The sequence below is a fragment of the Doryrhamphus excisus genome, chromosome 9 (genome assembly GCF_030265055.1).
Source record: "Doryrhamphus excisus isolate RoL2022-K1 chromosome 9, RoL_Dexc_1.0, whole genome shotgun sequence".
NCBI lineage: Eukaryota > Metazoa > Chordata > Actinopteri > Syngnathiformes > Syngnathidae > Doryrhamphus > Doryrhamphus excisus.
This window is the reverse complement of record NC_080474.1, coordinates 14,270,326-14,296,212: the sequence shown is the minus strand read 5'-3', so window position 1 is coordinate 14,296,212 and position 25,887 is coordinate 14,270,326. Positions and strand designations below refer to the sequence as shown.

The 25,887-nt window shown below is 40.9% G+C and overlaps 3 protein-coding genes across 8 annotated transcripts; all 3 read left to right on the top strand.

Moving 5' to 3' along the window:
• Window positions 1-586: 586 nt before the first annotated feature.
• cdc16 (cell division cycle 16 homolog (S. cerevisiae)) lies at window positions 587-8,029 on the top strand. Of its 2 annotated transcripts, none has more exons than XM_058081102.1 (19): window positions 587-683; window positions 757-828; window positions 969-1,023; window positions 1,613-1,710; window positions 1,880-1,918; window positions 1,996-2,133; window positions 3,887-4,046; window positions 4,134-4,228; window positions 4,541-4,674; window positions 4,773-4,852; window positions 4,933-4,982; window positions 5,064-5,137; window positions 5,230-5,355; window positions 5,807-5,959; window positions 6,087-6,150; window positions 6,225-6,286; window positions 6,417-6,552; window positions 6,652-6,742; window positions 6,999-8,029. In XM_058081102.1, exons 2-19 carry the CDS (start codon window positions 781-783, stop codon window positions 7,250-7,252), a joined length of 1,857 nt encoding a protein of 618 aa, XP_057937085.1. In that variant the 5' UTR covers window positions 587-683; window positions 757-780; the 3' UTR covers window positions 7,253-8,029. The 2 variants fall into 2 exon arrangements, with proteins under 2 accessions (XP_057937085.1, XP_057937087.1); XM_058081104.1 differs by having other exon boundaries at window positions 6,652-6,738; window positions 6,999-7,204.
• Window positions 8,030-8,462: 433 nt separating this feature from the next.
• Window positions 8,463-13,349, top strand: upf3a (UPF3A regulator of nonsense mediated mRNA decay). 2 transcript variants are annotated; one of them, XM_058081098.1, is made up of 10 exons: window positions 8,463-8,667; window positions 9,788-9,894; window positions 9,967-10,073; window positions 10,227-10,325; window positions 10,395-10,505; window positions 10,716-10,771; window positions 10,841-10,999; window positions 11,058-11,185; window positions 11,921-12,227; window positions 12,710-13,349. In XM_058081098.1, exons 1-10 carry the CDS (start codon window positions 8,536-8,538, stop codon window positions 12,899-12,901), a joined length of 1,398 nt encoding a protein of 465 aa, XP_057937081.1. In that variant the 5' UTR covers window positions 8,463-8,535; the 3' UTR covers window positions 12,902-13,349. The 2 variants fall into 2 exon arrangements, with proteins under 2 accessions (XP_057937081.1, XP_057937082.1); XM_058081099.1 differs by having other exon boundaries at window positions 8,464-8,667; window positions 11,921-12,215.
• A 1,475-nt stretch (window positions 13,350-14,824) lies between these two features.
• asmtl (acetylserotonin O-methyltransferase-like) lies at window positions 14,825-22,935 on the top strand. 4 transcript variants are annotated; one of them, XM_058081096.1, is made up of 15 exons: window positions 14,862-14,998; window positions 15,381-15,499; window positions 15,565-15,696; window positions 16,553-16,600; window positions 16,686-16,750; window positions 16,837-16,901; window positions 16,973-17,081; window positions 17,790-18,186; window positions 18,976-19,132; window positions 19,212-19,411; window positions 19,570-19,702; window positions 19,834-19,974; window positions 20,059-20,181; window positions 20,512-20,740; window positions 20,923-21,068. In XM_058081096.1, the coding sequence occupies exons 2-14, from the start codon at window positions 15,407-15,409 to the stop codon at window positions 20,715-20,717; spliced, it is 1,869 nt and encodes a 622-aa protein (XP_057937079.1). In that variant the 5' UTR covers window positions 14,862-14,998; window positions 15,381-15,406; the 3' UTR covers window positions 20,718-20,740; window positions 20,923-21,068. The 4 variants fall into 4 exon arrangements, with proteins under 4 accessions (XP_057937078.1, XP_057937079.1, XP_057937080.1 ...); XM_058081095.1 differs by having other exon boundaries at window positions 14,825-14,865; window positions 20,512-21,074; XM_058081097.1 differs by lacking the exon at window positions 20,512-20,740 and having other exon boundaries at window positions 20,923-22,935.
• Window positions 22,936-25,887: the final 2,952 nt, after the last annotated feature.

Below are 25,887 nucleotides of genomic sequence, written 5' to 3'. Positions count from 1 at the left end.
TCTTATTTGAGTGTTTCTATATATAATAATGAGTACCAAATTAAATGAAGATCATGTCCTTGATATTGCATCCGCTGCCTTCATTGCTAAGATTTGGGAATAAGGAAGATATTCTGCTCTTACAATTCCTTGCAATTGTTTAATTCCACTTCATATTAGCAATAGCTTTAAACTACTAATCAGGGGTGGTGCTCTTCTAGGACTGTTCAGTTTATTTAGCTGATTTAGTTGACCAGATCGTGGCTTTCAGTGATGGAAATTTTGGATAGGTCGGCTAGTTGAACTCACTCTTTTGGTTCAACTCCGTAAAAAAGAATCAAATCTGTCGACTCGTAAACAGCTCATCGATATACCTATAAATTACATTTCTAGTCCAAAAAGTCCACTTTTATTGTTTATATGGTCATTTATTGAAATGCTCAGTATTAAACAGATAGCTACTATAAAAAAATATATAAACTAAACAATCCATTAGTGCCCGACACATGAGGAGTGGCTTCAATGGGAGCAGCACCCGAACGTGTCGCCAAACGTCAAACGCGTCGGATGGGTGTTTCGGAGGCGTCGTACCCTGCAATTGGCTATAGCGTTCGCTCACTATGACGTCAGTATACCACACATGCGCACTTCGAAGGCTGCAGACCCTGAATTTGTATACGGCCGTGGTTTCACACAGTGGCAAGGTAGTACTTGTAGCACATTAAGGTAACTTTGTTATTGGCTCTTTAAAATGACCTATTTGTGATATATATCCAGAACTGCTGCGTATAAAGATTCAACATGAATCTGGAGCGACTTCGGAAGCGAGTACGGCAGTTCATTGACCAGGTAATGGTGTTATTTGGTAGTTTGCTTGATGCTAGCTGAGTGTTAGCTTGCGTTGAAGTGTAGTTAAAAACTGCTGTCAACGTGCTTATTTTAACATAATAACATTGGAGTGCCTGTTTGGTATGTATGTGTAATTACAGCAACACTATCAAACTGCGCTGTTTTGGGCCGACAAGGTAGCATCTCTTTCTCATGGTAAGTCAATAGCCGCCAGCGTGATGATGGACTGCTACTATCAAATTTGTTACAGATAAGTTATTGCTTAATCAGTATCCGGAAATAATTTCGCAATTGTGCGTTTCAGTGAACAATATTGATTCATAAGAAAAATAAATTACTAAAAATGAAAGCTGCTGTGCTGTGGAGAGGACATCCTTGTTGAGGTTTGTCAAACGATATCGGACACATGTCTTCCCGAAACGGCTGCCATACCAACCAACATGTTTTGTAGAAAACAATTGGAACAAAAGTATGCCAACAGTTATGAATTGCTTTTCATTGGAAATAATTCAAGTTTTATTTAAAAAAAGAAAGAAAGAAAATGTAAGAAAACTGCAAAGGACAATGTAGAAAACACTATTGTGGCATATTTAATGCAAAAAAAACAGCAATGCTGTTTATTTTCTGGGTCTCAGGAAGTAAAGGAACGCCATGTGGTCAGCCCCAGTGAGGAACATTATTGATTCAGATTGTCTCTTTCAAAGTTGATGTTGCATTCAAGACCAAATTAAAATGATGTTTAGATTAGATGTTTACTTTCTATTTTTCTGTTTATGTCCTTCAGAGGATCCCCAGGACATCTACTGGCTTGCTCAGTGCCTTTTCCTGACATCACAATATCACAGAGCCTCACACGCACTCCGATCCAGGAAACTTGATAAGGTATTTCCAAGAGTTATTTAAGCATTTTAAACAGTTGAAGCGGACCCAATGTTTTGGCTGATATGTGTCACACAGAATGTCTGCTTGTAGCAAAGTTTAATTAGATATACATAGAAGGACATGTAAGTTTCATTGATAACTATTGTGACTGTTATTCTCTCCAATGCAGCTGTATGGAGCTTGTCAGTGTCTGGCTGCACGGTGCCATGTAAGTTCCTATTTAAGCATAATAATAATGGAAGCTGGAGTTGGATTGAACTGATTAGGGACTGTTTGTTTTGCTAGTATGCTGCGAAAGAGTTCCAGCAGGCCTTGGATATTCTGGCAGAGGAGCCAAGCTGTAAGAAGCCACTAGAGAGGAACACAAAGGAGGAGGTTGAGACGCCGGAGCCAAACAAGGATTGGGACATGTCACCTGCCTCTGTAAGTAAATTTCAGTACTGAAAAATTTATTTCAGGAAGAAAACTATTTATTCTATTTATATCACACAATTCTCCCAAAGGGATTGTTTGCTAGTGGTGAAAGATGGCATTTTTAAAAATTCAAAAAGTCTTAGAAGACTGCAGCCGCCTCACAAATGTCTATATTTTTCACAGCTGCAAACAAAACTGCATAAAAATTATTGTGGGACACTTCAATCCAGGCCGAATACGATGACAGGCGTACGTGGCTGTCACTCATGACTGTCTCATACACACACAGAGTGGTGTGAAAATGTATTTACCCCTTCCTGATTGTCAAACTTAAATGTTTCAGATCATCAAACAAATTTTAATATTAGTCAATGACAACAGAAATGAACACAAAATGCAGTTTTTGAATGAAACTTTTTTTTTTAATTAAGGGAGGTAAAAAATCCAAACCTACATGGCCCTCTGTGGGGAAAAAGTGATTGCCTCCTTAACATAAAAACTGCTTGAGCCCCCCTTTGCAGCAACAACTTCAGGCAAGCATTTGAGATGCCTTGCATTTAGTCTCTTACAGCGCTGTGGAGGAATTTTGGCCCACTCATCATTGCAGAGTTGTTGTAATTCAATCACATTGTAGGGTATTCCAGCATGAAGCACCATCTTAAGGTCATGCCACACCATATCAATATGATTCAGGTCAGGACTTTGATTAGGCCACTCCAAAGGCTCCTCTTGGAAGAAATGGACAGCACCGGCAGCTAACCCTCACCCATCTAACGCGCTATGTAAACGAATTCCCTCTGACACGGAATATCGTTGACTCGTAAAGCGGACCACCCATCTTCAGGTCTTCATTTTCTTTTTCTTCAGCCACAAGTCAGAGGTGGACTTGCTGGTGTGTTTTGGATCATTGTCCTGCTGCACACCCCAAGTTGGTTTCAAGAGTCACGATCATATGGCCAGACATTCTCTGTCATGATTTTTTGGTAGACAGCAGAATTCATGGTTCCGTTTATCAGAGCAAGTCTTTCAGGTTCAGAAGCAGCAAAACAGCACCAGACCATCACACTACCACCACTGTATTTTACTGTTGGTACAACTTGTTTTTACTTTTATGCCAGATGTAATGGGACACACATCTGTCAAAAAGTTTCACTTTTGTCTAGTCAGACCACACACAGAGTGTTTTTTTGAGGGATCATAAACATGTCTTCCGGCAAAATTGAGAGGAGCCTGTTATTTTAGTTCAGCAGTAGTTTTTCGTCTTGGAACTTGCCATGTAGGCCGTTTTAGCCCAGTGTTTTTCTTATGATGGAGTCATGAACACTGACCTTAACTGAGGCAAGTGAGACCTGCAGATCTTTGGATGTTGTTGTGGGGACTTTTTGATCTCTTGAATGAGTTGTTGCTGCGCTCTTGGGGTAATTTTGGTTTTTGTGAGGTTTCTGTTCTTTTCATATATTTTATTATTCTCTTACAGCACCTTGTTTTACTGTGGTTGTTTTAAAGTGGTTTATAAATAAGTTTAATTTGATTGGTAACAATGGCATCAAATATACCTGCATATAATAAGTGTCATAACATCATAAATCATTTCGCCATTGAATCTTCAAATGTGTTGTAAATATTCTAACTAACATTTGAAAACTTATATCAGCAGTAACTTCTGCACTGATAAACACACACAAACCGGAAGGGGAAGTGGCACTTCAAAGCAAAAGGTTCAAAAACAAGTGGACTCAAGAAACATGTTTTTATATTTAAGATCAGCAGCTCCATCTGCCTCCTGCGTGGCAAGATCTATGACGCTATGGACAACAGGCCGTTGGCCACCTCCAGCTACAAAGAGGCCTTGAAGCTGGATGTGTATTGTTTTGAAGCCTTCGACCTTTTGACATCGCACCACATGCTTACAGCCCAGGAAGGTGAAGGCCAGTTCCAGATATGTTTTGTTTTTAATTTTCCATCCTGTCAGTCATGCAAAATTGTCAACGAATCTTTGTTTCTAATAGAGAAAGACTTCCTGGAATCACTACCTCTGAGCCAGCAGTGCACAGAAGAAGAAGAGGAGCTGCTTCGTTTTCTCTTTGAGAACAAGTTAAAGAAGGTAGGAGACTGTTGATGTCTTTTGTTAGATAGGGAAGACACAAAGCAGCACATTTTTAATTTCTCATGTGGCTAATTTTGAATAAATGTCCATCCAGACCACTCTCTCACAATTGCTTACCATTTTAGAAACAACTATTGACATCATGCAGTGCAATTCTCACACCTCAAACAACGACAATAATAAGCATGTCTTAATTGATCAAATACGACCGATAAACTGAGTGTAAAAGCAAATGTGCAGATTAACTAATGTTGTGGTCTGTGAATGCATCATATTGCCCTGCTAATTTTTTGTGTATCCTCGCTACAGTACAACAAGCCCAGTGACTTGGTTGTGCCCGCCATTGTCAATGGTCTCCAGGACAATCTGGACATGGTGGTGTCTCTTGCAGAGAGACATTATTACAACTGTGACTTTAAGATGTGCTACAAGCTTACATCCATGTAAGTCACTGTCTTGTATAAATGTGATTTTGTGTGCGTGCCTGTGTGTGTGTGTGTACGGCAGCAGCCCACTTTGTCTTCCTTTTGTGCATTTTTAGGGTAATGGTGAAAGACCCCTTCCATGCTACCTGTTTACCAGTGCATATAGGAACGCTAGTAGAACTCGGAAAAGCAAACGGTAACACACAGTATTTCATGAATCAATACTGAAATTTCAATTAAAAATATTTTTATTTATGTGTATGTTTTGTCCTGCAGAGTTGTTTTACCTCTCACACAAACTTGTAGACTTGTATCCCAACAACCCAGTAAGTGTTGCCTCTACACCACTTAGGTTTTCATTCATTTCAATTATGAGCTAAGACAAAAATATATATACATGTTTGCAGGTGTCTTGGTTTGCCGTGGGCTGCTACTATCTGATGGTCGGCCATAAAAACGAAAACGCCCGTCGCTACCTCAGGTATTTATTTATTAAGCCAGTGCACAATAAAGTGCACATCTAGAGGTAAGGCATTTGGTAATTCGATGGTGATTGTTTTGCCTTTCCCACAGCAAAGCTACCACCTTGGAGAGGACGTACGGTCCTGCTTGGATTGCCTATGGTCACTCGTTTGCAATGGAGAGCGAGCATGACCAGGCCATGGCTGCCTACTTCACAGCCGCCCAGCTAATGAAAGGGTGAGCTTGGAGTTCACAAATTTGGTTATGCTCATCTCAAATGTACTGGTTCCCTCCCGGGAACCTTTTGAAACCAAATGTCTTTCAGAGCTCACTTCAAAATGAGCAAAAAAAATTTATCGTTTATTGTTTAACATTTATAGGTTAGAAAAGTGGAAAAGGCACAATAGGTCCCCTTTAAAGGTTGTGTCAAACATGCCTTTTTAAAAAGGTTTCTGATTGACTAAATTGGCCTTATGCTGAGTGGTTATAGCACCATCTGTTGCTTTGTGCCAAGCAGTCAATATTTTACTCCTTTTCCCCGAAGCAGCAGTCAAGTGGTGCAACTTTTTTCTTCACCATAGTGTTCAAATTATGCCACTGTGTTTTATCTTTACCAATAATATCGGCCACATTTTGATTAGTTTTACAAAACATAGTGTTCAATAATAGTGTTTGTTTTGTCATGTAGATGCCACCTACCTATGCTGTACATTGGACTGGAGTATGGCCTGACCAACAATTCCAAGCTGGCAGAGCGCTTCTTCAGCCAAGCGCTGAGTATTGCTCCAGAGGACCCATTTGTAATACATGAGGTGGCCGTGGTTGCATTTCAGAATGGAGAGTGAGTCACTCTTCCACACAGACACACACACACACACACATTATACAAATGCATCAATCCGGGACAGCTCCCATTTGTGGAGATGTTTAGTTGTGTAAAAAACCTTTTTTCCCCCACTATGCTCTAGCTGGAAGATGGCTGAGAAGTATTTCCTTGATGCGATGGAGAAGATAAAAGCCATCGGGAATGAAGTAAGTGCCAGCAAAACAAATTATCTTTTTATTTTACAAAAGTGACTCAGCTGTTTTATTACTACTGTTTTAAGGTGACTGTAGACAAATGGGAGCCTTTGCTAAACAACCTGGGTCACGTATGTCGTAAACTGAAGTAAGTAATCCTGCACCATCCCTCTAATATCCAACCATTCTCTATGCCGCTTATCCTCACTAGGGTTGCGGGGCCCTATAATATGTTTTTTTTTTACTATTGTTTTTAACTAATATATGTATTTCTGTAGAAAGTACGACCAGGCTCTGGAGTACCACCGTCAAGCCCTGGTGCTGATCCCCCAGCATGCCTCCACCTATGCTGCTATAGGCTACGTGCACAGTCTCATGGGCAACTTTGAGAGCGCCATTGACTACTTCCACACGGTAGAAAAAACAAATGGGTGTATAGAGCATTGTGTTGCTTGAACTTAATGGAAATACTCTTAATACATTTTTAATTTTGTTGGGGTGGTTTCTACGCAGGCACTTGGACTGAAACGAGATGACGCGTTTTCCGTGACAATGCTTGGTCACTGCATCAACATGTACATTGGCGAAACGGACGCCTATGTAGGTACGATGCACCTTTTGATTTAATCTATTGATATTTATTGGGATGCTGCGTGACTTTTAATTAGTGACATTGATGTATTGTTGCTTTAGCCCTATTTTGGTGTGCAGCCAGGACAGAGACATGCATGCCACTTTCTGTCGCTAAAATGTCTATCTCCAGTTCAGTGGTTGTCTTTAAGTGGTTTTCAATATTTTTCTAGTTTTATTGACTACTATATAACTTTTATCTACTATCTGCAATTTCATCTGCTAAGCAGGAACCGACATTGATGACAAGGTCCAAGGCAGCATGGACACTCCGGCCCTGATCAAGGTACTCCACAAAACCGAGCCTGGCGACACGCTGGCCTCACCGAGGCTTGAGGACGCCAGCGCCATGTCGACGGAGACACCGCTGTCCAGTCAGGACAAGATGGTGCTGGACATGCCCCTGCGGTTGTCGTTGACACTGGAGTGCGACATGTATGAAAGCGACGTGATGTTGGACACCTTGTCGGACACCAGCACGTGATTTTTTTTTTTTTTTTTATACCCACACATCAAACCTGGCGGCAGAACTGTCATAGCAACAGCTTGTCACGGAGACGCATGCCAGAAGATAAGCCAGGTTTCTTGGGTTGTGCAGTAGATCCTGGTGTTGCCACTTTGAAGATATGGCAATGCAAAGCCAAAAAGCTAAGAGACAAGTTAGCTTGTGCCTTGTACTCTGGAAGGACACAAACTAACCGTATTAAATACACTTGTAGTCACTTTTAATGCTCTTCCTCTTGACAAGACCTGTGGATATTTACCATGGCATCAGAGCCATAAAAGCAGAAGAGAAGCGCCCAGCAACTCAAGTTCAATAAATAATTCATTCATCTTTAAGGATTTTAGCTAATAGATATGTGTATGCGTCATGTACTGTACAACAGATGAATGAGAAGATTGCAATCAATATATTTAAATACATTTATTTCAATGCAGGTATTTAGGAATATAAGAACAGTTGGAAAGTTTAATTAGTATTGTTTTACAGTGTTCTCTCCTTTATTACGGGGCTGTGTACCCAAAATAGGCTCCAATCAGTGAAATCTGCCAAGTAACATGTTTTTTTTTGTTTTTTTTTACAATAAGAATACATGTTTTAAGGCTTTAAAACCTCTCACCGAACACTTTTAGACTTTTCTCACACAGACAATAACATTTTCTCACACTCAAAAAAACATTTGTTTGAATTATAATCATCAACCTTGAGATCTGACAAAAGAAATTAACCTTATTGCACAGGCCACAATTGTCACAATAAAAGGCCACTCTAAAATGTGCAGTTTAACTACAGTGGGTGGGGGTCCGAAAACCGTTCAGTATCTGGTGTGACCACCATTTGCTTCAAACACCTTATATTCTGATGTCCAACATGGACATGTCTGGTGAGTAAGCCGGTCATTGAAGACCTGTATAATAGTATGTTTAAAAAGAATGGAAGTTTAATATTAAATTGAACAAATATTTAAAAGATGAAGCATTGCAAATATTTTAATAACTGGCCACCGTATTGTGATATAAACATGTATAATACATAATTCCCGTTTATTAATTTACATTTGAAATGATTTACTTAGCCTGCAGTAAGCCTAGTTTAAATAATGACTTTGAATTTCTTCCTAAAATAATATCCTTTGACGAAGCACCTCTTTGAAAACTCGTTACAAAGGCAAACTGGGCTCGCGAGATTTGCTCCATCTCGCGAGAACACATCAAAGACCTACGTTGCCCGGGCAGGCGAGAAAAAAGCTCGAGAAATGGATCGAGATGAGGTCTGAAAAAGAACAAATGACAGCCACGAAGGACAAGGGTGTCGTGGAGATCAAGTTCAGGGACGATTCGGGGGAGCTGGACAACATTCCCAAGCAGAAAGAAGAGAAGAAGGAGGTTTTTACGAAGGTACGATGGAAGCGACCTCTTCTATTATTGTTTATGTTGCTTGTTGGAACAAACATGGCGGACGGCGGGAGGTTTTCAGCACCGCGGACAGAGACTCACTCAAATACCTATCATTTTCCATACCGCTCGTTCCCACCAGCTTCGCCTAGTAATGCCGGAGTCAATTCCAGCCGACTCTTGGGCGAGAGGCAGGGTCTATTACCACCCGAATTTACATTATTCAATCATTCAGCTTGGCCAGTATTGGCACATGTATGACTTTTGTGGGAGATTGAAAAACATATACGAAAGCGTTTAACAACCTATCTTCACGGACAGTTCATTAGGTACATCCTCACATTCCAAGACAAGACCAGCAGAAACAACAATGCACTGAAACACACTCGTATAAACAGGCATGATACTACATTTTATGCTAAATGGGGTTGCTAGCATATAAGTAACATCTCTCAGTAATTCTACACCAAACAATAATAAACTGTTACACGGATGCATGTCATGATTATCTTTGTAGTACAGTCTTTGTATTGGAGGGGCTGTATGTGCTTGGTGTGCCTAATAAAGTGGACAGTATCCTCCCTTGGGAAATTTGGGAGACTCACATAGCAATAATACTTACTACTACTACTACAGTAATTGTGAGATTTGCAAAGCATGCTGGGTACTCCAGCAGCAGCTTCTTTGGATGCTACCATATAGTGAGATAGTAGAAGTATAATGACATGTGTCTTATCTTATAATACCTGTAATACCAATACCTGTAAATGAAGAAAATATTTTTGTTTTGTTCATTTATGGAATAGAATGTTGAAATGTTAGTGTGATGTTTGAATGTTGTGTCTTCATTTTTACTTCCTGCTGATTGGTTGTTGATACGTCTTCATAATCATCATAAGGCACAGAAAATTTCATCATCATCTTTTATGATCATTCAGTAGTTGTGAGTACCTACCTAAATATAGTACAATATGAAATTCATTTAATTTCGGTTGAGAGCCATGTTGTTATGTTTCGAGTACTGAAAGTGGGTGCTGTCATAGTTTGTGGTATTTTGTCATTCATTCGGTGTCTTTTGTAATAGATCCAGAATACTAACTAATATTTGATTGACTGATTGCAGGTGGTCATTCGAAGGCTCCCACCTCACTTGTCCAAGGAGCAGCTAGAAGAACAACTCAGCCCGCTGCCGTCCTACGACTACTTTGAGTTCTTCCCGGCCGATCAGAGGTATTTTTTCTCATCAACATAAACACCCCTTTTTTAAACTGTACCAACCCCTTTTCTCTTCTGTGTCCTCAGTCTGTACCCCCACCTGTTCTCCAGAGCCTACATCAACTTTAAAAACCCGGAGGACATCCTTCTATTTCGGGACAGATTTGATGGCTACGTCTTCATCGACAACAAAGGTGATGATGTGATCTTCTTTTTCTATTTCTTTCAGCCTTTGCATACAGCACTGTAGCACTCCTTTGTGAACAGCTTTACAGATGCCACATCTCTCTACAGGTGATGTGTATTGGTGTAACAGTGTCATAAAATACAATGTCATGTTTTTTCAGGCCAGGAGTTCCCTGCTGTGGTTGAGTTTGCCCCCTTCCAGAAGATCTCGAAGAAGAAGCTAAAGAAGAAAGATGCTAAAGCCGGAAGTATTGAGGAAGGTAATGAGCTATTCTTCATGTGCTGCATATGAAGAGGCAGAGAAATGTAATGTCGATTCATCCCCTTAGACCCCGAATATAAGCGCTTCTTGGAGAACTATTCATGTGATGAGGAGAAATCCATGGCCAACCCCGAGACCCTGTTGGGGGAGATCGAAGCCAAAACCAAAGAACTTATAGGTAACGTCATTTAACATGCATGTCAAACTCAACTTATTCATGGTGTCATTTTTTTAACACCACGAGATGGCAGTAGCAGCACAGTACAGTACAGTATGTATCACAGGCAACATTATCATTAGAGCATTCTTGAGGTTAGATTGAGGTAGCTGTTTAGCTGCATCCTCCACAAAGCTCTCCCTAATATTTTGTATTAATATTTGGCTTCAGCCAAAAGGACAACACCCCTGCTGGAGTACATCAAAAACAAGAAAATGGAGAAACAGGTAAGACACATCAATAAAAACATATAAATGTTAGTTTTTTGTGATGATAATAAAAAAAAATCATAACAGCGAATACGAGAGGAGAAGCGAGAGGAGCGCCGTCGAAGGGAATTTGAGAAGAAGCGTCAACGGGAGGAGGAGAAGAGAAAGCGGCGTGAGGAGGAGAGGCGCAAACGTAAAGAGGCGGACAAACAGAAGAAACTGTCGGACAAAGACATAAAAATTAAGGTAAAAATGGTACATTTTGTATAGTGTTTCCTGTGATTATGTAAGAGTGGACTTACAGCTCCTGAAGAAGAGCGACCGTGATGAGGACGCTGACTCGGACCGCATGAAGGACAAGAGCGAGGAGACAGAGAGGGGAAAATGGGACAAATCAAATGGACAGATAAAGGTCAAGGACACCAAGGAAAAGTAAGCATGGGCAAATATTTTGCTTTTTTCATGTTTTTTTGATGCCACCTTACAAGGACACTCCAAAAGGCAAATAGGGAAAGTGTGATGATAACCATAGAACCAGAAATACAGAAATATAACTTATGTAGTCATGTAGTGTAGAGACAAAAGAGCTACAACCCTTGACTTGCTCATCACAATATTAATACTCCTACTAATAATTATAATAGGAAATTTGTGATGATAATAGTAAAAACGTAATTCATAAATTCATTCATTCATTCATTTTCTACCGCTTTTTCCTCACGAGGGTCGCGGGGGTGCTGGAGCCTATCCCAGCTGTCTTCGGGCGAGAGGCGGGGTACACCCTGGACTGGTCGCCAGCGTAATTCATAAATTGTATTTCAAATTCATTTAATCAAACTAATAATGAATGAATTAATTCCACTTTTAGCCTCTCATCCAGAGTCAGATGGGATAGGCTCCAGCTTAACCGTGACCCTAATGAGGACAAGTAGTAGAGAAAATCGATGGGCAGATAGAATTAAATTTTTAATTAAATTTAATTAATTAAATTACATTATGGCCTCAATCATTTTAAGTAATAAGTGCTAATATACGTGCTAATAAAGTTAGAAAATTCCTGTCATTTACTTTTTGTTTTATTTTCACCTTTTTAGTTTTATTTAATTGTATTTTGATCATCAACTTTGAGGACAAAAAAGCAAAAATTGCAGTGGATGTCTTCACTAGAGGTCAGGCTGAGAGTGACAAGGAACAGCAGCAGCAGCAGCAGCAGTGTCGCAGACAGCGAGACAAGGATCACCGCGGTAAAGACGAGGAGAGGAAACGCCAGCGGCACCATTACGACTTCGACAAGTTCCCGCGGCGCAGAGACGAGACCAAGTGGGGCAAAGGCTACTGCCAGGACCGTGCCAAGAAAGAGAGCCATCACCACGTCTTCCCCTTTTGCCCCGACAGCGGTGACAAGCAGATGAAGGAGGACAGGGACGACCCCGGAAACAGGAAGGAGCGCCTCCGAAACAAGGTGAGCCAGAAGGTGAGCATGAGATGGACGTCGTATTTGTGCTTTTCAACTTTTATTGTCCAACCTGGTGGAAACAGGGCAGTTATTAGGTGGAAGGTTGCTGCAGATCTGGATAGAGGTGCGGAGTTATGAGGTTGAACTTTTTGCTGTTACACTCCACTTGCATTGGGGGCCACTGGAACCAGCAGTTGGAGCAGTGGGTAGAGTGTACCCAAACAAAAGGGGGCAGTTAATAATGGAAATGCCAAACAATGAGTACTGTACTGAACTACTAGTTAATTAGTTAGCGACCTAGTTATAATTGCTACTGTAAGCTGAGCCAATCTACTAACAAGAAAGTGGACTCTCATCAATCAGTTGATAAGTTTGTAAGCATATTGCAACAAACTGAACCAAAACAGTCATCAGTTTGTTAATTAATTACTGTAATGCACGGAATTGAATAAAACCATTTGGTGTAACCTGCCCCGCCCCCTTCACTGCTCTCTTTTCAGGACCGTCCGGCCATGCAGCTCTATCAGCCCGGCGCCCGCAATCGCAAGCGCATCAACTCGGCGGGCAAAGGGTACGACTGCATGCCGCCTGAGCCTGAAGTGGAGCGCTGTTTTGAGGTGGTCGCCATGGCAACGGTGATGGATAAAAGCTACAACAATAAAGACGAGCACGAGCGCTCTGGATGTTTGTAAGAACTCTTATCGTCACCTTTATCATCACAACTGTGTCATATTTATTACAACTGTTGTAAGTACGGCTACCGTAGAGCTTGTTTTTATCCAATTGTGACTTATTTTCTTACGTAAGCTTCCCAGATGTGTCACCTCTACTCATGCGAACTAAACTAGTAGTCTGTATATTCATTAAGGGTTAGTTTCCTAAGGACACCTGTGTATGTGTGTTTAATCCAGAGCAAATATTTATATATTATAATTCGAGAAATGTTTCTATGAGGAACTTCCCAGAAAGTAAACTTATTTAATGCAAATTTAAACATCATTGCATTTCAACAACACTTCCAGTTATTGTCAGGCTATGCGAAAGCTAAGCTAATGCTGTTTTTTTTTCCAAGCTTTAGGTATCTTATTTTGCACATGAATTGGCTGCTTTGTATGACAATAAACCACATGATGCACATTTTCCACTTTTCTGACCTGTAAATGTAAATATAAATTGCTAAAGTTTCAGATAATGAGGTTTGCGTATTTGGAAGTGGACCCCAATAGAAGTTTTTCAATGGCTCAAAACGCTCGGTTCCACAGGGTGTTGCAAAACTGTTCCTTTGTGATGTCATAGAGGGGCAGCCTTCCTTATGGGCAGGACTCTCTGCTCTCCCCCAAGCTCTGCTTCTCTGTTTAATTGCTAGCATTTGTAAGAGAAAGCCACATTTGTGTAAAGACGCCACCATCAGGCACAAGTGGTTGGAGTTCCCGATTCCCCACAAGCAAAAGAAAAGCATTTTAATCTGTCAAAGGCATTTCCTCACTGGACTGTTTCGTGAACATGGGCCAGTATGCAGCTGGACTAGCCGACAAACTTGCTGATGCCCGACTCCTTTCCAGCATTATTTCAGAATGAGAAAGCAGTAAGTAACCGTTTATCAGTGTCCTAACTTTTATATTGTGTAAGTCAGGGAGCAAAAGCTCTTGTCTGTGTAGCATTGTATAGTGTGCATAAAGGGAGCAGAGTTGCTAACAGCTGTTTCCTACCACAATTAGTGGCTCTACTGATAGTCCCCCCAAAAAACGTGTAATGACCACATGAGACATTACCAACGCTAAAATGTGTTGCTTTAGGTAGCTTTAGCATACATAAGTACATAGTACATAAATTTCAAGGCTTCATAGTTGAAATAGTTGTCCTATTGACGTCCCTTGTTAGCTAGCTGATATTAACTTGTTCTCTCGTGTAATGCACAGAAAAGGGAAAGAAATATGTTTCACATAAGGATTGTGGATGATGGGTAAAATTTTTAAAAAGTGCAGTCCCCCTTTAAGAGACACCTGGAACTACTTTCCTCCACAATACAAAGTAGAAAAGTCATTTTTGGTGCACTACGCTGTACACTGATAGTGATGTCATTCCACTTCCTGTCAAAAATCAAAAAAATGTCAAACTATCCCTTTAAGGCAAGCAGAGGCTGGTTTGAAAATGTAAAACAAACTTGTTTCCAAACACCACCAACCTTGCCCTTGTTTGCCAAGGGTGTCACCTCCAAGTAAAATTGTGCTAAATGTTAATTTTCTCATTTCATATATATATATATATATAGTCAATATAAAACTGCACATGTTAAAATGTTTACATTATTTTGTATTGAAAAACTTGCCTTGGTCTGTTTTCGTTTGAAACATGCATACAGGTTACGTTGGAACTTCATGTTACAAATCACACTTCAACATGGAGCTTTCAAAAGGAGTAGGAAGCAGCAGAGTTTATTTAATCCCACCCCATCTTTCGTTCACATCAATTGCTAATATATATCTTTACAAATGTAAGTTAATGATGAGTTTGAATATGAATATGTAATGTATATTTATAAAGTGTTTTTTTCTGTCGCCGTTCTTACTGTCTGATTGGTCAATTCGTTCGTCGCGTTACGTCATCACAAATGCGTCCGTGTGGAACAAGCAGTTCACTTCCTGTGTGGTTCTCGGTAAGTGTTAAACGTTCCTGTCCATTTATTTAGCGAATAGTAGTGCACTCAGCTAGAAAATAATATATTTTGCTTTGGCACGGTCGTGCTACCATCTATACAACTCAAAAGGAGCTTAAAATATTTTTTGTCGGTGAGTATGAAGTCTATAAAGTGACATGTTAGCCCATATTGGCATCTAAGATGACTAAAGTTTTCGTTGTAAGCCAAATTTGTTTTAGATATTTTACGCGTAATAAAGGCGTCAGAGATACATGTTATGTTTTCGGGGGAAAAAAAACTCAGCAAAATAACCGCAAATTGACCTTTTTTACTAGTGTATTTTGCAATGCAGTATTGGAGCTGTTTTTTAAATATTTTATCGCGCTTTATACCACAGCTATCTACAAGCACAAGAATAAACACATTATATACATCCATATGGTTATCTTTGTAAAGCCAAAATGTGTGATATTTATATAATGTTATTTCCACTGTAATTGGTAACTGGTGACATGTTCATTTACCTCTTTAAGGGCAGTGAGGTGACTAGAATACCAACATGGTGATGAACCCTGTCATCTCCAAGCTGGCCGGTAAACTGGTTGTGCTGGCGAGCTCATCTCCACGACGGCTGGAGATCCTCCGTAATGCTGTAAGTGTCTGGAATGCGCCACAAAATATACAAAATACAAATTACTGTCTTCTCCTTTGTGGCAGGGCATGCGCTTTGAGGTGGTGCCATCCTGTTTCAAAGAAACTCTTGACAAGCGACTTTTCAAAGCGCCACAAGAGTATGCAGTGGAGACGGCCAAGCAGAAGGCTCTGGAGGTGACGCGGAGGATGCCCTGTGTGAGTTAACTGACCATTTGTGTATTGTTGTGGAGTGTAGAAGTGTAGATTTCCTCATAGTGACTGAAGGATGTACGTATCATACAAGTACAAAAACAGAACAATGTTCAAGTACAAAAAAACAATTCTATAACAATGAAAAACTATTTTGCCCCAGGCATACTACTGTCATGCGACCTATAGGAAAAATATTCCACCTTGCAGATACGCACACACACGCCTTCCGATTTACAATGTATACATAAATGTCTGTATATCTTCTGAGAAATGGCTTGTAATTGGCATTTCACAACAGCACATGGTGCCATTGATTCTTCAATTTAAGACCATTAGGACAATTTTTTCTCCCCCTCCATCTTTATTCAAGTTCGCCAATAAAGTGAGGTAACTAAGGTAACTTTTGAGACCAGGAACTCCCATGCAGATACTTGTTTGACAGCAAACAAAACCATTTTCCAACAGTGGTAACTCAGAAATGAAAATGTGAAAATGGCCTTGCACAGAATGACTTACATTGAGCACTATGAGCAGCCAGCAGAGAGACCAGAGCACAGTGATGCGGGGGAAAAGTTACTTCCTGCTTTTGTCTTCACATTAATGTATTAATTTCAGCATTCAAGAATAAAACAGATCGCAGTTCCGAAAAAAATGTGACCCAGTACAACAAAAGTAATGCCATTTTTAAAATCAGCACCCTAAAATTAGCTAAAAGTTGTTTTTCATTGTTGTTTCTGCAATGTTATATTTTTTTGTAAACCCCTGATATCAAAGAAAAATATTGAAAGACAGGTTATATATAGTATATATAATTTTTTTAATCCCCTATATGGAGTAACATGAATTTTGTCTGTTTTAGAACCACCGAAAGATGCCAGACATTGTGATTGGAGCTGACACCATTGTGGTAATTATGGTTATTGTGTAATAATGCATCATATTCTGTTTAATTTCATGTTATTTGTTTACACCTCTGCCATAAATGTGTGTAGACTGTAGATGGAATGATATTGGAGAAGCCACGAGACAAGCAAGATGCATACAGGATGCTGTCAAGGTCGAGTTGATTTATAGATAGCCTAGATGGTTAACAGCTAGATGGATGGATGGATTAGTAACGGTTTCTCCTCTGTTCTACTGCAGTTTGAGTGGTAAAGAGCACAGTGTCTTCACAGGGGTCGCCATTGTCCTCTGCCATGAGAATGAAAGTAAGTGGGGTTGCATCAGACTTTTTGGCACTTTAAACACAAATCTAAAATTGGCACTTTTTTTATCCCAGATGAGGAGGTGGATTACCAGATAGTGGACTTCTATGAAGAAACAAAGGTTAAGTTTGCAGACCTTTCTGAGGACATGCTGTGGGAGTACATCGACAGCGGTGAACCCATGTGAGTGTTGATGAGCAGAGGGAAGAGGTCATGCAATCGCGTGACACTTTTGGACTTTGAGCTGTTTTTTTATGTGTGTTTAGACGAACTTTAGCCTTGTTGGCGTTTGACAGAAGAGACAATTTTAGGCTCCTACCGATAGTTTGCCGTGCGCAAATAAAACATCTTAGTCAAAGATAACATAAAATCAAATGTTAGGAGTTTCTTGTTTTTTTTACTGGACAGAATACTTCTTGCAGTGGTTGTTGTCTCATCAGTGTATTGTAGTGGTGCCTTTAAAGGTATTTACACCCGTACTAACCAATATAGAAGACATAGTTAGAGTAAATAAAGCATTTAAGATGAAGAACTCCTGCTTGTGTGTGTGAGGACAGGAGGTGACGGCGTACTGTCAGAGTTGAGTTTTAGTTTGTCACGGGTTATGGCCCCAACAGTAATCTGTGTTGTTATTATTATTGTGAGATCATTTAAACCTGCACTAAATGCCTTTCCTGGCGATAACATCCGGCGTCTTATACATTGGAAATTACGGTAATTGGGATTAGATTTCACAAATTGTTATTATCTGAAGGTAAACTGCACTTTTTAAAAAATCTTTAGATTGCATAGAAAAGAGAAAGACGTGTGTTCAAGAAAAGCACATTTCCAAAAAGTGCACTTTCCTTTAAGTACTTTTATATTTATTGAAGGTGTGTGTATCCGTATTAGGGACAAGGCAGGCGGCTATGGCATCCAGGCGCTAGGCGGCATGTTGGTGGAGTACGTGCATGGAGACTTCCTTAACGTTGTGGGCTTCCCCCTCAACCACTTCTGCAAACAGCTGGACATCATTTACAACTGCCCCCCCTCTTCCTCCGATGGCCAACACGGTTCTTGCCATGGCGATGCTGCCCCCTGTTCAGTATCAACTCCTCCTCCAATTACCCCATCAGCGACGCACACGGCACAACCTGCATGCAGTGAGTCTGGGCATGCAGAGGTCAGACACTCTGGGGAAACACAGTTAATAAATGAGATCCACCAGAGAGAGTGTGAGGACAGTGAAGAAGCCAGAGAGGACTTGCAGAGAATCATTCAACTGATTGATGGATTTAAAGCCTCAAAGGTAAGCGGAAATTATTTCAGTGTTACACGTGTGTCCTCAGTGAATTCTGTTCCTGCAATGGCGATGTTAAGTTCAGTTTTAGTCTTAAGTCAGTGGTCATAATAGTCTTGACTTGCATGCCATCTGAAGAGTCTGCCTCATGCTTGGGAGACACATTGATGGGAAAAAATTGTATTGTGTTCTTTTGTGGTTAATTGAATATTATTTAGCTGATTGTGAATTGAGACTATCAGACTTTATGTACTACTCACAAGGAATTAGGGATATTTCAGATACATTTTAAGATTAACCTAAAATGTACTACTACAGTGGTATGAAAAAGTTTGGGCACCCCTGCCCCATGGCCTACATAGTCGTGTGAGGTATGCGAAAGCACAATTGGACAAGCCAGGTTCACTTTGGAATAAGATGCGGTGGACTGATGAAACTAAAATGGAGTTATTTGGACATAACACGGGGCAGTATGCATGGCGGATGAAGAACACAGCATTCCAAGACAGACACTTGCTACCCACAGTAACATTTGGTGGTGTTTCCATCATGCTGCGGGGCCAGTGCAGGTACTGTGCATCCGACTTCCACTGGCCAGCACCTTGCCTTTCAGCCTCTTCTGTGGCAATTGCTGACTAGGCTGTCGCACTTTCCTTTTTTCCGTTCAAACGCCTCCTCCACACGTTATTCCCATGGCGCTGTGAGCTCCAGCATAATGATGTCTTTTGTTGCCTCTGACACCAGGATGATCATGCCTGAGGGTGGTCTTTGATGACATGCTGTCCAAAATCCTTTCAGGCGCTGTTTACTGCCTCCAGCTTGGGCATATTTGACTTGCTACAGCGCAAGCCGGCTCTGAACGCAGCTCAGGTGGCCCACGAGCTGAAAACCTCCATAAAGGGAATGCAGTGTCTATTGGAAGCATGTGTCTCGCTAAATTTGCTAAAGACTCAAAGTTTGTCAGATTTTTTTTCCCCTCATCTTCCCCAAATCAAGTATCTTTCTTGTGTTCATGTTTTATTTTCTACTTCCAGACTGTGAGGCGCCTGTGTATGAGAACACAGACCTGGCCAAACGATTTCTGCTGTCTGACGCTCAGTGGTCCCTGCTGGGCCACATCGCGCACTACAACGACACCGTGTGGCCACTCTTCCACCACCTGGACAGCGCCGTGAAGGAAGGCAACCACCAACACCATAAGGCCTTCGGAAAGAAATGTGGTGTCTTATTTCAGGTAAAGTTGAGCCATTTGTTATGTTAATTTAATTAAATTTGGAGTGCCTGAGGCAGTGGGAAAAAAATCAGCAACAGAATCAATATTGTAATAGCAATAAGTAGCAAACTACATCCTCCCTGGGAGAGATCACAATGTTGTGTCTTTTGGTTTTCCAGGACACAATCTATAGCAGCGAGGAGATCCAATTGAAGTTCATGAAGGCCATGCACAGCCTCGCCAAAGTAAGTGGAAGAGCGGTGGCCACAGCCTTCGACTTATCCGCTTTTAAGACCGCCTGCGACCTCGGAGGTAACAGTGTGAACATCTCGGAACTTTCAAGTTCAATACTCACAAGAATCATTTGGAACAAAACATTTTGTGTGTGTATGTAGTTTTTCAGTGGTGAGACCTCATTTTGAATTGTCATCTGGTTTTGTAAGGCTGTACAGGTGCCATGGCATCTGAGTTCACCAAAGCTCACCCTGAGATGTGTGTGACAGTGTTTGACTTACCATCCGTTGTCAAAATGAGTCAACATTTCCATCCGCCATGCGCTGAAGACAGGGTCACGTTTGTGTCAGGTATTTGTATTAATTATTATTATAAAGTCGATCAAACAAACCACCAAGTACCCTAATGCATCTTTTTACACACGACACCAACAGGAGACTTCTTCAAAGACGATTTACCCAAAGCGGACTTGTACATCCTGGCTAGAATTCTCCATGACTGGTCTGATGAGAAAGTTCACATACTGCTCGGCAGAATCGCAGATGTGTGCACACCAGGTAAACGCCACAACAAAAGCAGAAAATGCACACTTAAGTCATGCTCCCAATATGATTTGGTGTGATGGTTTCCATCAGGGATAAACGGCTTCACACTAATGCTAGCTTACCCTGCTGCTGTGCTACTACAGTATTATACTCCGCAGTACACTACAGGGAAAACTGACTGGTTTGTTATGCAATGCTGTATGATAACTGAGGCAAAATTTTCTACAAAAAACAAACATGAAAACTGCAGTGGAAACTGTGGTTTGACTGTACTGATACGGTAATGAAACTGAGATTTGGTTTATTAAGGCTATGAAGCCTCGATAAAATCTGTACGCCCAGGTTGCGGACTCCTGCTCAGTGAGATCTTCCTGAACGAGAATAGAACAGGGCCGAGTCGTGGGCTGCTTCAGGCCCTCAGCATGAGCGAGGGCAGGCAGAGGAGCGCTGGCGAATATGGCCTGCTTTTGAAGAGCCACGCTTTCATCACCACGGGCATCAAACAGACAGACAATCTTCTGGATGCGATGCTCTGCATTAAAGTGTAACTTCAACCACCGCTGCAACAAAGGTCAGGTCAACAATTCACAAGTCAAAGAAGACATGGAGCAGGTCTAGAAACACTAAACCCCACGTTAGAAAGCAGTTTGACAACAGAGGCAAGGAAAAACCACGAGTGTGAACTTTACATAATTAGGTATATAACATGCAACGCTGAGATACTGTCCGACTTCCTATGCACTCAACGTACAGGCTGCGCAGTTCTCATCGCGGAGACCATGTTGGATGATTCCCCTTACGCTACACTGCAATCCCTCAACATGCTGGTCAACACTGAGGGCCTGGAGAGGACGCAGCGCCAGTATGCAGACTTGCTGGGAAAACACGGCTTCGGGAGGGAGAGCAGGGTTCATACCATGAACTTTCTGGATGCTTTAATTGCCTTTAAACTGTGAAAAAACAAAACACTTTTTATTCACTTAATTTGGCAGAAGAAGTGGCGCCATTATCAATGTTCACAAAAATCTGCGTCTTTTAGGTTATGCAAAGCATAGATAAACACAATGCACCCCATTGGACATCATCTGGATTTTTTTTATTTTTTAATTTTTTTTTTTACATTGGATTCGTGTATATGCTATATGGGGCAAATGGTGGTCAGGGCAGATACTGACTGGTTTTCTGACACCTCCGGACCACCCCCAATACACTTAAACTGCACATTTTGGAGTGGCCTGTCATTGTGGCCAACCTAAGGCACATCTGTCCAGTAGTAATGCTGTCTAATCAGCATCCTGCTATGCTACATGTGTGAGGTGGATAGAGTTTGAATCATGAATGATGAATACTCACTAAAACATATTTATATAGATTTGCAAACAATAGAGTATTTGTAAAAGATAGGCCTTTTGTGCACATAGAAAATTTTTTTTTATCTTTTGGAATATATGGCAGGCTGCAGTAGTGCGCAGACCTCACAGCTACGAGACCTGGGTTCAATTCCACCCTCAGTCATCTCTGTGTGGAGTTTGCATGTTCTCCCCATGCATGCGTGGGTTTTCTCCGGGTACTCCGGTTTCCTCCCACATTCCAAAAACATGCTAGGTTAATTGGCGACTCCAAATTGTCCATAGGTATGAATGTGAGTGTGAATGGTTGTTTGTCTATATGTGCCCTGTGATTGGCTGGCGACCAGTCCAGGGTGTACCCCGCCTCACCCCCGAAGACAGCTGAGAATAAATGAATATATGGCGATTCGATTATTGCCCTCTCGCTATATCATGGTTCTTCAGAAATGTATTGTAAACAATGAATAATAGGACTTTAAAGGGGACTACAGTAATGTTATTTCATGTTTACTTGACTTTAAATGTTCAAAAACATATTTAGAAAGCCGGAAACCGGTTTCTATGCTCTTCTGGGGCAGAGCATTGGACACTAGGCTCCTTTCCATTATGGACAATCAGCATCATCAATGCATAGCATCATCTCCTGAGAGAAAAATAGTTCCAGTGGCAGATTACTATCACTGTCCTGCTCCAATGAGAATCTACCATCTACACTCACCTCCCCCCATCTTTCTCTCATACACGTCACAATGATGTTGCTACTGTGTATTGTGTTTAAAAAAAAAAAAAAAACGAGACAGGCAAAGAGGTCCCTTATGGTCCAGGTCTCCCATGTTTGTGTCCAAGCATGTACAGTATGTCCAAGGTCGCCTAATCCAACCATTCAAGTCAATCACCAGAGACCAAAGACCATCATTATTTAAGGAAAATATCTGAAAACCTACCGTGGTAACACGATCTGGCGACGTCCAACTCAGGTCACACTGTACGTGTCGGATAAGGCCTCCGTCATTTTGTCCAAGCGCAGTCCTGACAAGTGGCAGCTGCAAGTAATCATCGTTCTCCCGTTAAGTGCTTTGATACTACAGTGACTGATTTAAGGCCGTCGTTCTGTAGCAATTGCGCCAAAACGTTCCCAGATGTTTGTAGGCTGCTTGACTTTTTTTTTTTTTTTTTTTTTTTGGTGTTCTGTTTGTGTTTGCCGCTTGTGGGACAGCCAGTAAAAACATCCACAGTGTTAAGTAACGCTTAACAAAAGCTGTTTGAAAAGTTGTGGTCGCAAAGTTTTACACGATTTGATTTTTGACCACAAGAGGGCAAAATTGAGTAACAATGTCAAGCTGTAGTGTTTTGCTTTCATTTTCAAAAGTTGCTTGAATAAAAATGGTGGCCTCTGCTCTGGAATGGCATCTGTAAAGCTGAAGTTTACGGTGGACTTTAATGAGAGAGCAGTATACAACATGGAGCATTACAATACAAAAACTTCAAAACTTTTTAAAGTTGACTCAAAAGTAAGTAAAATGAATTATCATTCATTTTTGCTTTTTTTTCCCATTTCATTAGGTCTCCTTAAAATCTCCACAAAAATGTGTTTTTACAAATGAAGGTCTCCCACCCTGTTACCTGCTTGTGACCCTCTGCGGTTGATTAATGCCACTTGGCCACTCAGACACTATACATCATATTATACTACATGATATATTGAAAAATCTAGCTCAAATTAAATTGAATGATGTATTAGTGTAAAAAGATTTTTTAAATAACCTACAAGATATTTTTTGCATTTTCTTTTTCAAATAAAGGCGCCCCCCTGAAAAAAACACCCCCTATATAGTATTGAGAGCATTGTTAAGCTCACATGTCTCCACTAGGGGGCAACATTGTCTAACAAAAATCGTGTTTACAGGTGGACAAGTTAGGTTTTGTCAGTTTTTCAACAATTTCTTTAACATCGCACATAAAGTGACCTGGGCAAAATATATGAATACATAAAGAACGCGTACACTTTTTGATCGTATCAGGTTTTTGTGTGTGTTTTGAAAAGGTGTGTTTATGGAAGTGGTCGGCACACATCTCATATCATCAAACGTGTAATTGTTCAAAGTGCTTCATTTATTTGTTTCAAGGCAGAGGAAAAAAAAGTTTAAACAAAAAAATAACCTGAGGGCTTTTTTAATGGTGAGAAATTACAATGCAATTCTTTCTCTGCTCTCTGCTGTTTGTTTAGCTTTGACATCGGTGGGAGAACGGGAAGGGCTTTAATATATTTTATATTTAATACCACTTTAGTCCTCTCGTTCTTTAGTTTCGCCTTTTATTTCCAGTCAGTCATGCTAAGCTAAAGGCTAACCAAACACAATGCGTTAAGACTCTTGTTTAAAAACAGTCCTTTTTTGTGGCGGTCACACGTGCACACGTGGGACAAAGATTGTCCTTCACGTCGTGTGAGGCTTCACTCTGAGAGATAAAGTTACCGCTCAAGTGGTTGGAGACGGGACTTTGATCCGACCCACCGAGGACTCTTTGTTGTTATTTTTGGGATTTCTCCTGGGTGCCGCGAAAGAGAGCTTTCGACAAGTCTCATCTCTCACACACACACGGTAACATTTGTTCATGCTAACACCTACTTTTACATGTAAAATAACATGCTCGCTGTCACGTCAGTCAGGTAGGGATAGGGATACTTTTAAAGCCCTTTATTGCCGTCTTTTTCATTTATACTCCATGTCTGTTAATGTGTGTATAAACCTACGGCAGTAAATTTACACACAGGTCTGTAAATGCGTACAAAGAAGTCAATAAATGTTTAAATGGCATTCATAAAAGTTATATAAGTGGACCAAAGGAAGTGTAAATGTGTAGACATTTCTAAACATGAAAAATACATATATGGAGCTGTATATAGAGCAATAAATTGTGTAAATATACATTATTTGTCAAAAGTATTGGGACACTTCCTTATGTTAATGATTGACAATGTGTGTCAAACTTTTGACTGGATACTAAATGATATATACATTCATGTGTACAAAGATGTTAAATGTTAAAACAAACATATATAGTTATATAAATATGTACATAGATCTTTAAATGCAAGGCGAACACCCACACCGATTTGTAAGCTTGATGCTGCTTGTGTAAATGCGTGTATGCTTCCATGTTGACGTCGTCTCGGGATGAAATAAAAAGAGTTAGTAGTTAGCAAGGTTTTGCGTTTGATATCACGATCCAAAACAAAATGTGACCTTTGACCTCTCGCAGACACAAAAACAAATATTTAGCCTAGCCGCATGTTGTGTCGCCGCGACGTTTAGCGGGTTGACGTCTCGTCGCGTGTTCGCCGCGACTCTGAGGTGTCACATCAGAGGCATTTCGGGTGTTTCAAACATGGCGGCGACGCGACGGCGACGCTCCTCTCACAGTGCGACGCCGACCTCTCCTCTTAACCCGTGCCGAGCTTGTGGCTAACAACAACAATCAAAACTAGCTGCTGCTGCCGCTTTTTGACAGAAGAGCGACGTATAAATGATATGCATCTCCCGCTGCTCCCATGGCAACCGCCTTGACTTTATTGTCGGCTCCCTTTGATCCCGCCAAGCTTTGATTCATTTTTTCTTTGGCCCTTTTAGCTAAACATATCATGTGAGTTTGAAGCTTTGTTCCTGACAGGCCCGCGTCTTCCTTCGGCTCACTCCGCGGGCTCCTGACGCCTCCCAGAGGATCCGTGGAGGAAGAGGAGAGGAATTCCGCCCCATTCAAAGACTTCTGTCTTGACTTCTTCTCTCTTTCGCTTTCTCCGGGCTGCATCTTCCATTGCTTCCTCAAATGATCTGGTTTTTGACTCCTTACCTTCCTGCCGACTTTCCCTGTCCTTTCTCAGCTGTGCGGGGCAGTCTGCAAACAGTAGACGGTAGATCAGGGCTGGGCTAATATTTTGACTTGTGGGCCGCATTGAGTTAACAAAATTGTCCGGGGGGCCAGAAACATATTTAACACACACACAAACTATTTTATGCTTATATTTTTCCGGGAATTATTTGTCTAATTTTATCTGTAAAAGTGTTCTACTATGAGCTGTATGCTATCATGTCCCTTTTTTCAGGAGTACTTTAAAAATCAGACCACATCAAACTATGTAATTTAATTTTACAGTTTTTTTGTTTTTAATACTACATAAGACATCCGACTTGCAAGTTAAAAGTTGAAATACTTAGAAAGCAACTGGCGGGCCGGATTCAAATGCTTGGTGGGCCGCATGTGGCCCGGGCCGTAGTTTTCCCACCCCTGCTGTAGATCCACGCCAATGTGCTCCCCTGCTTGTTCACGTATTTCTCTTCTCTGCTTCAAATTGTAAATACTTGGACATTTA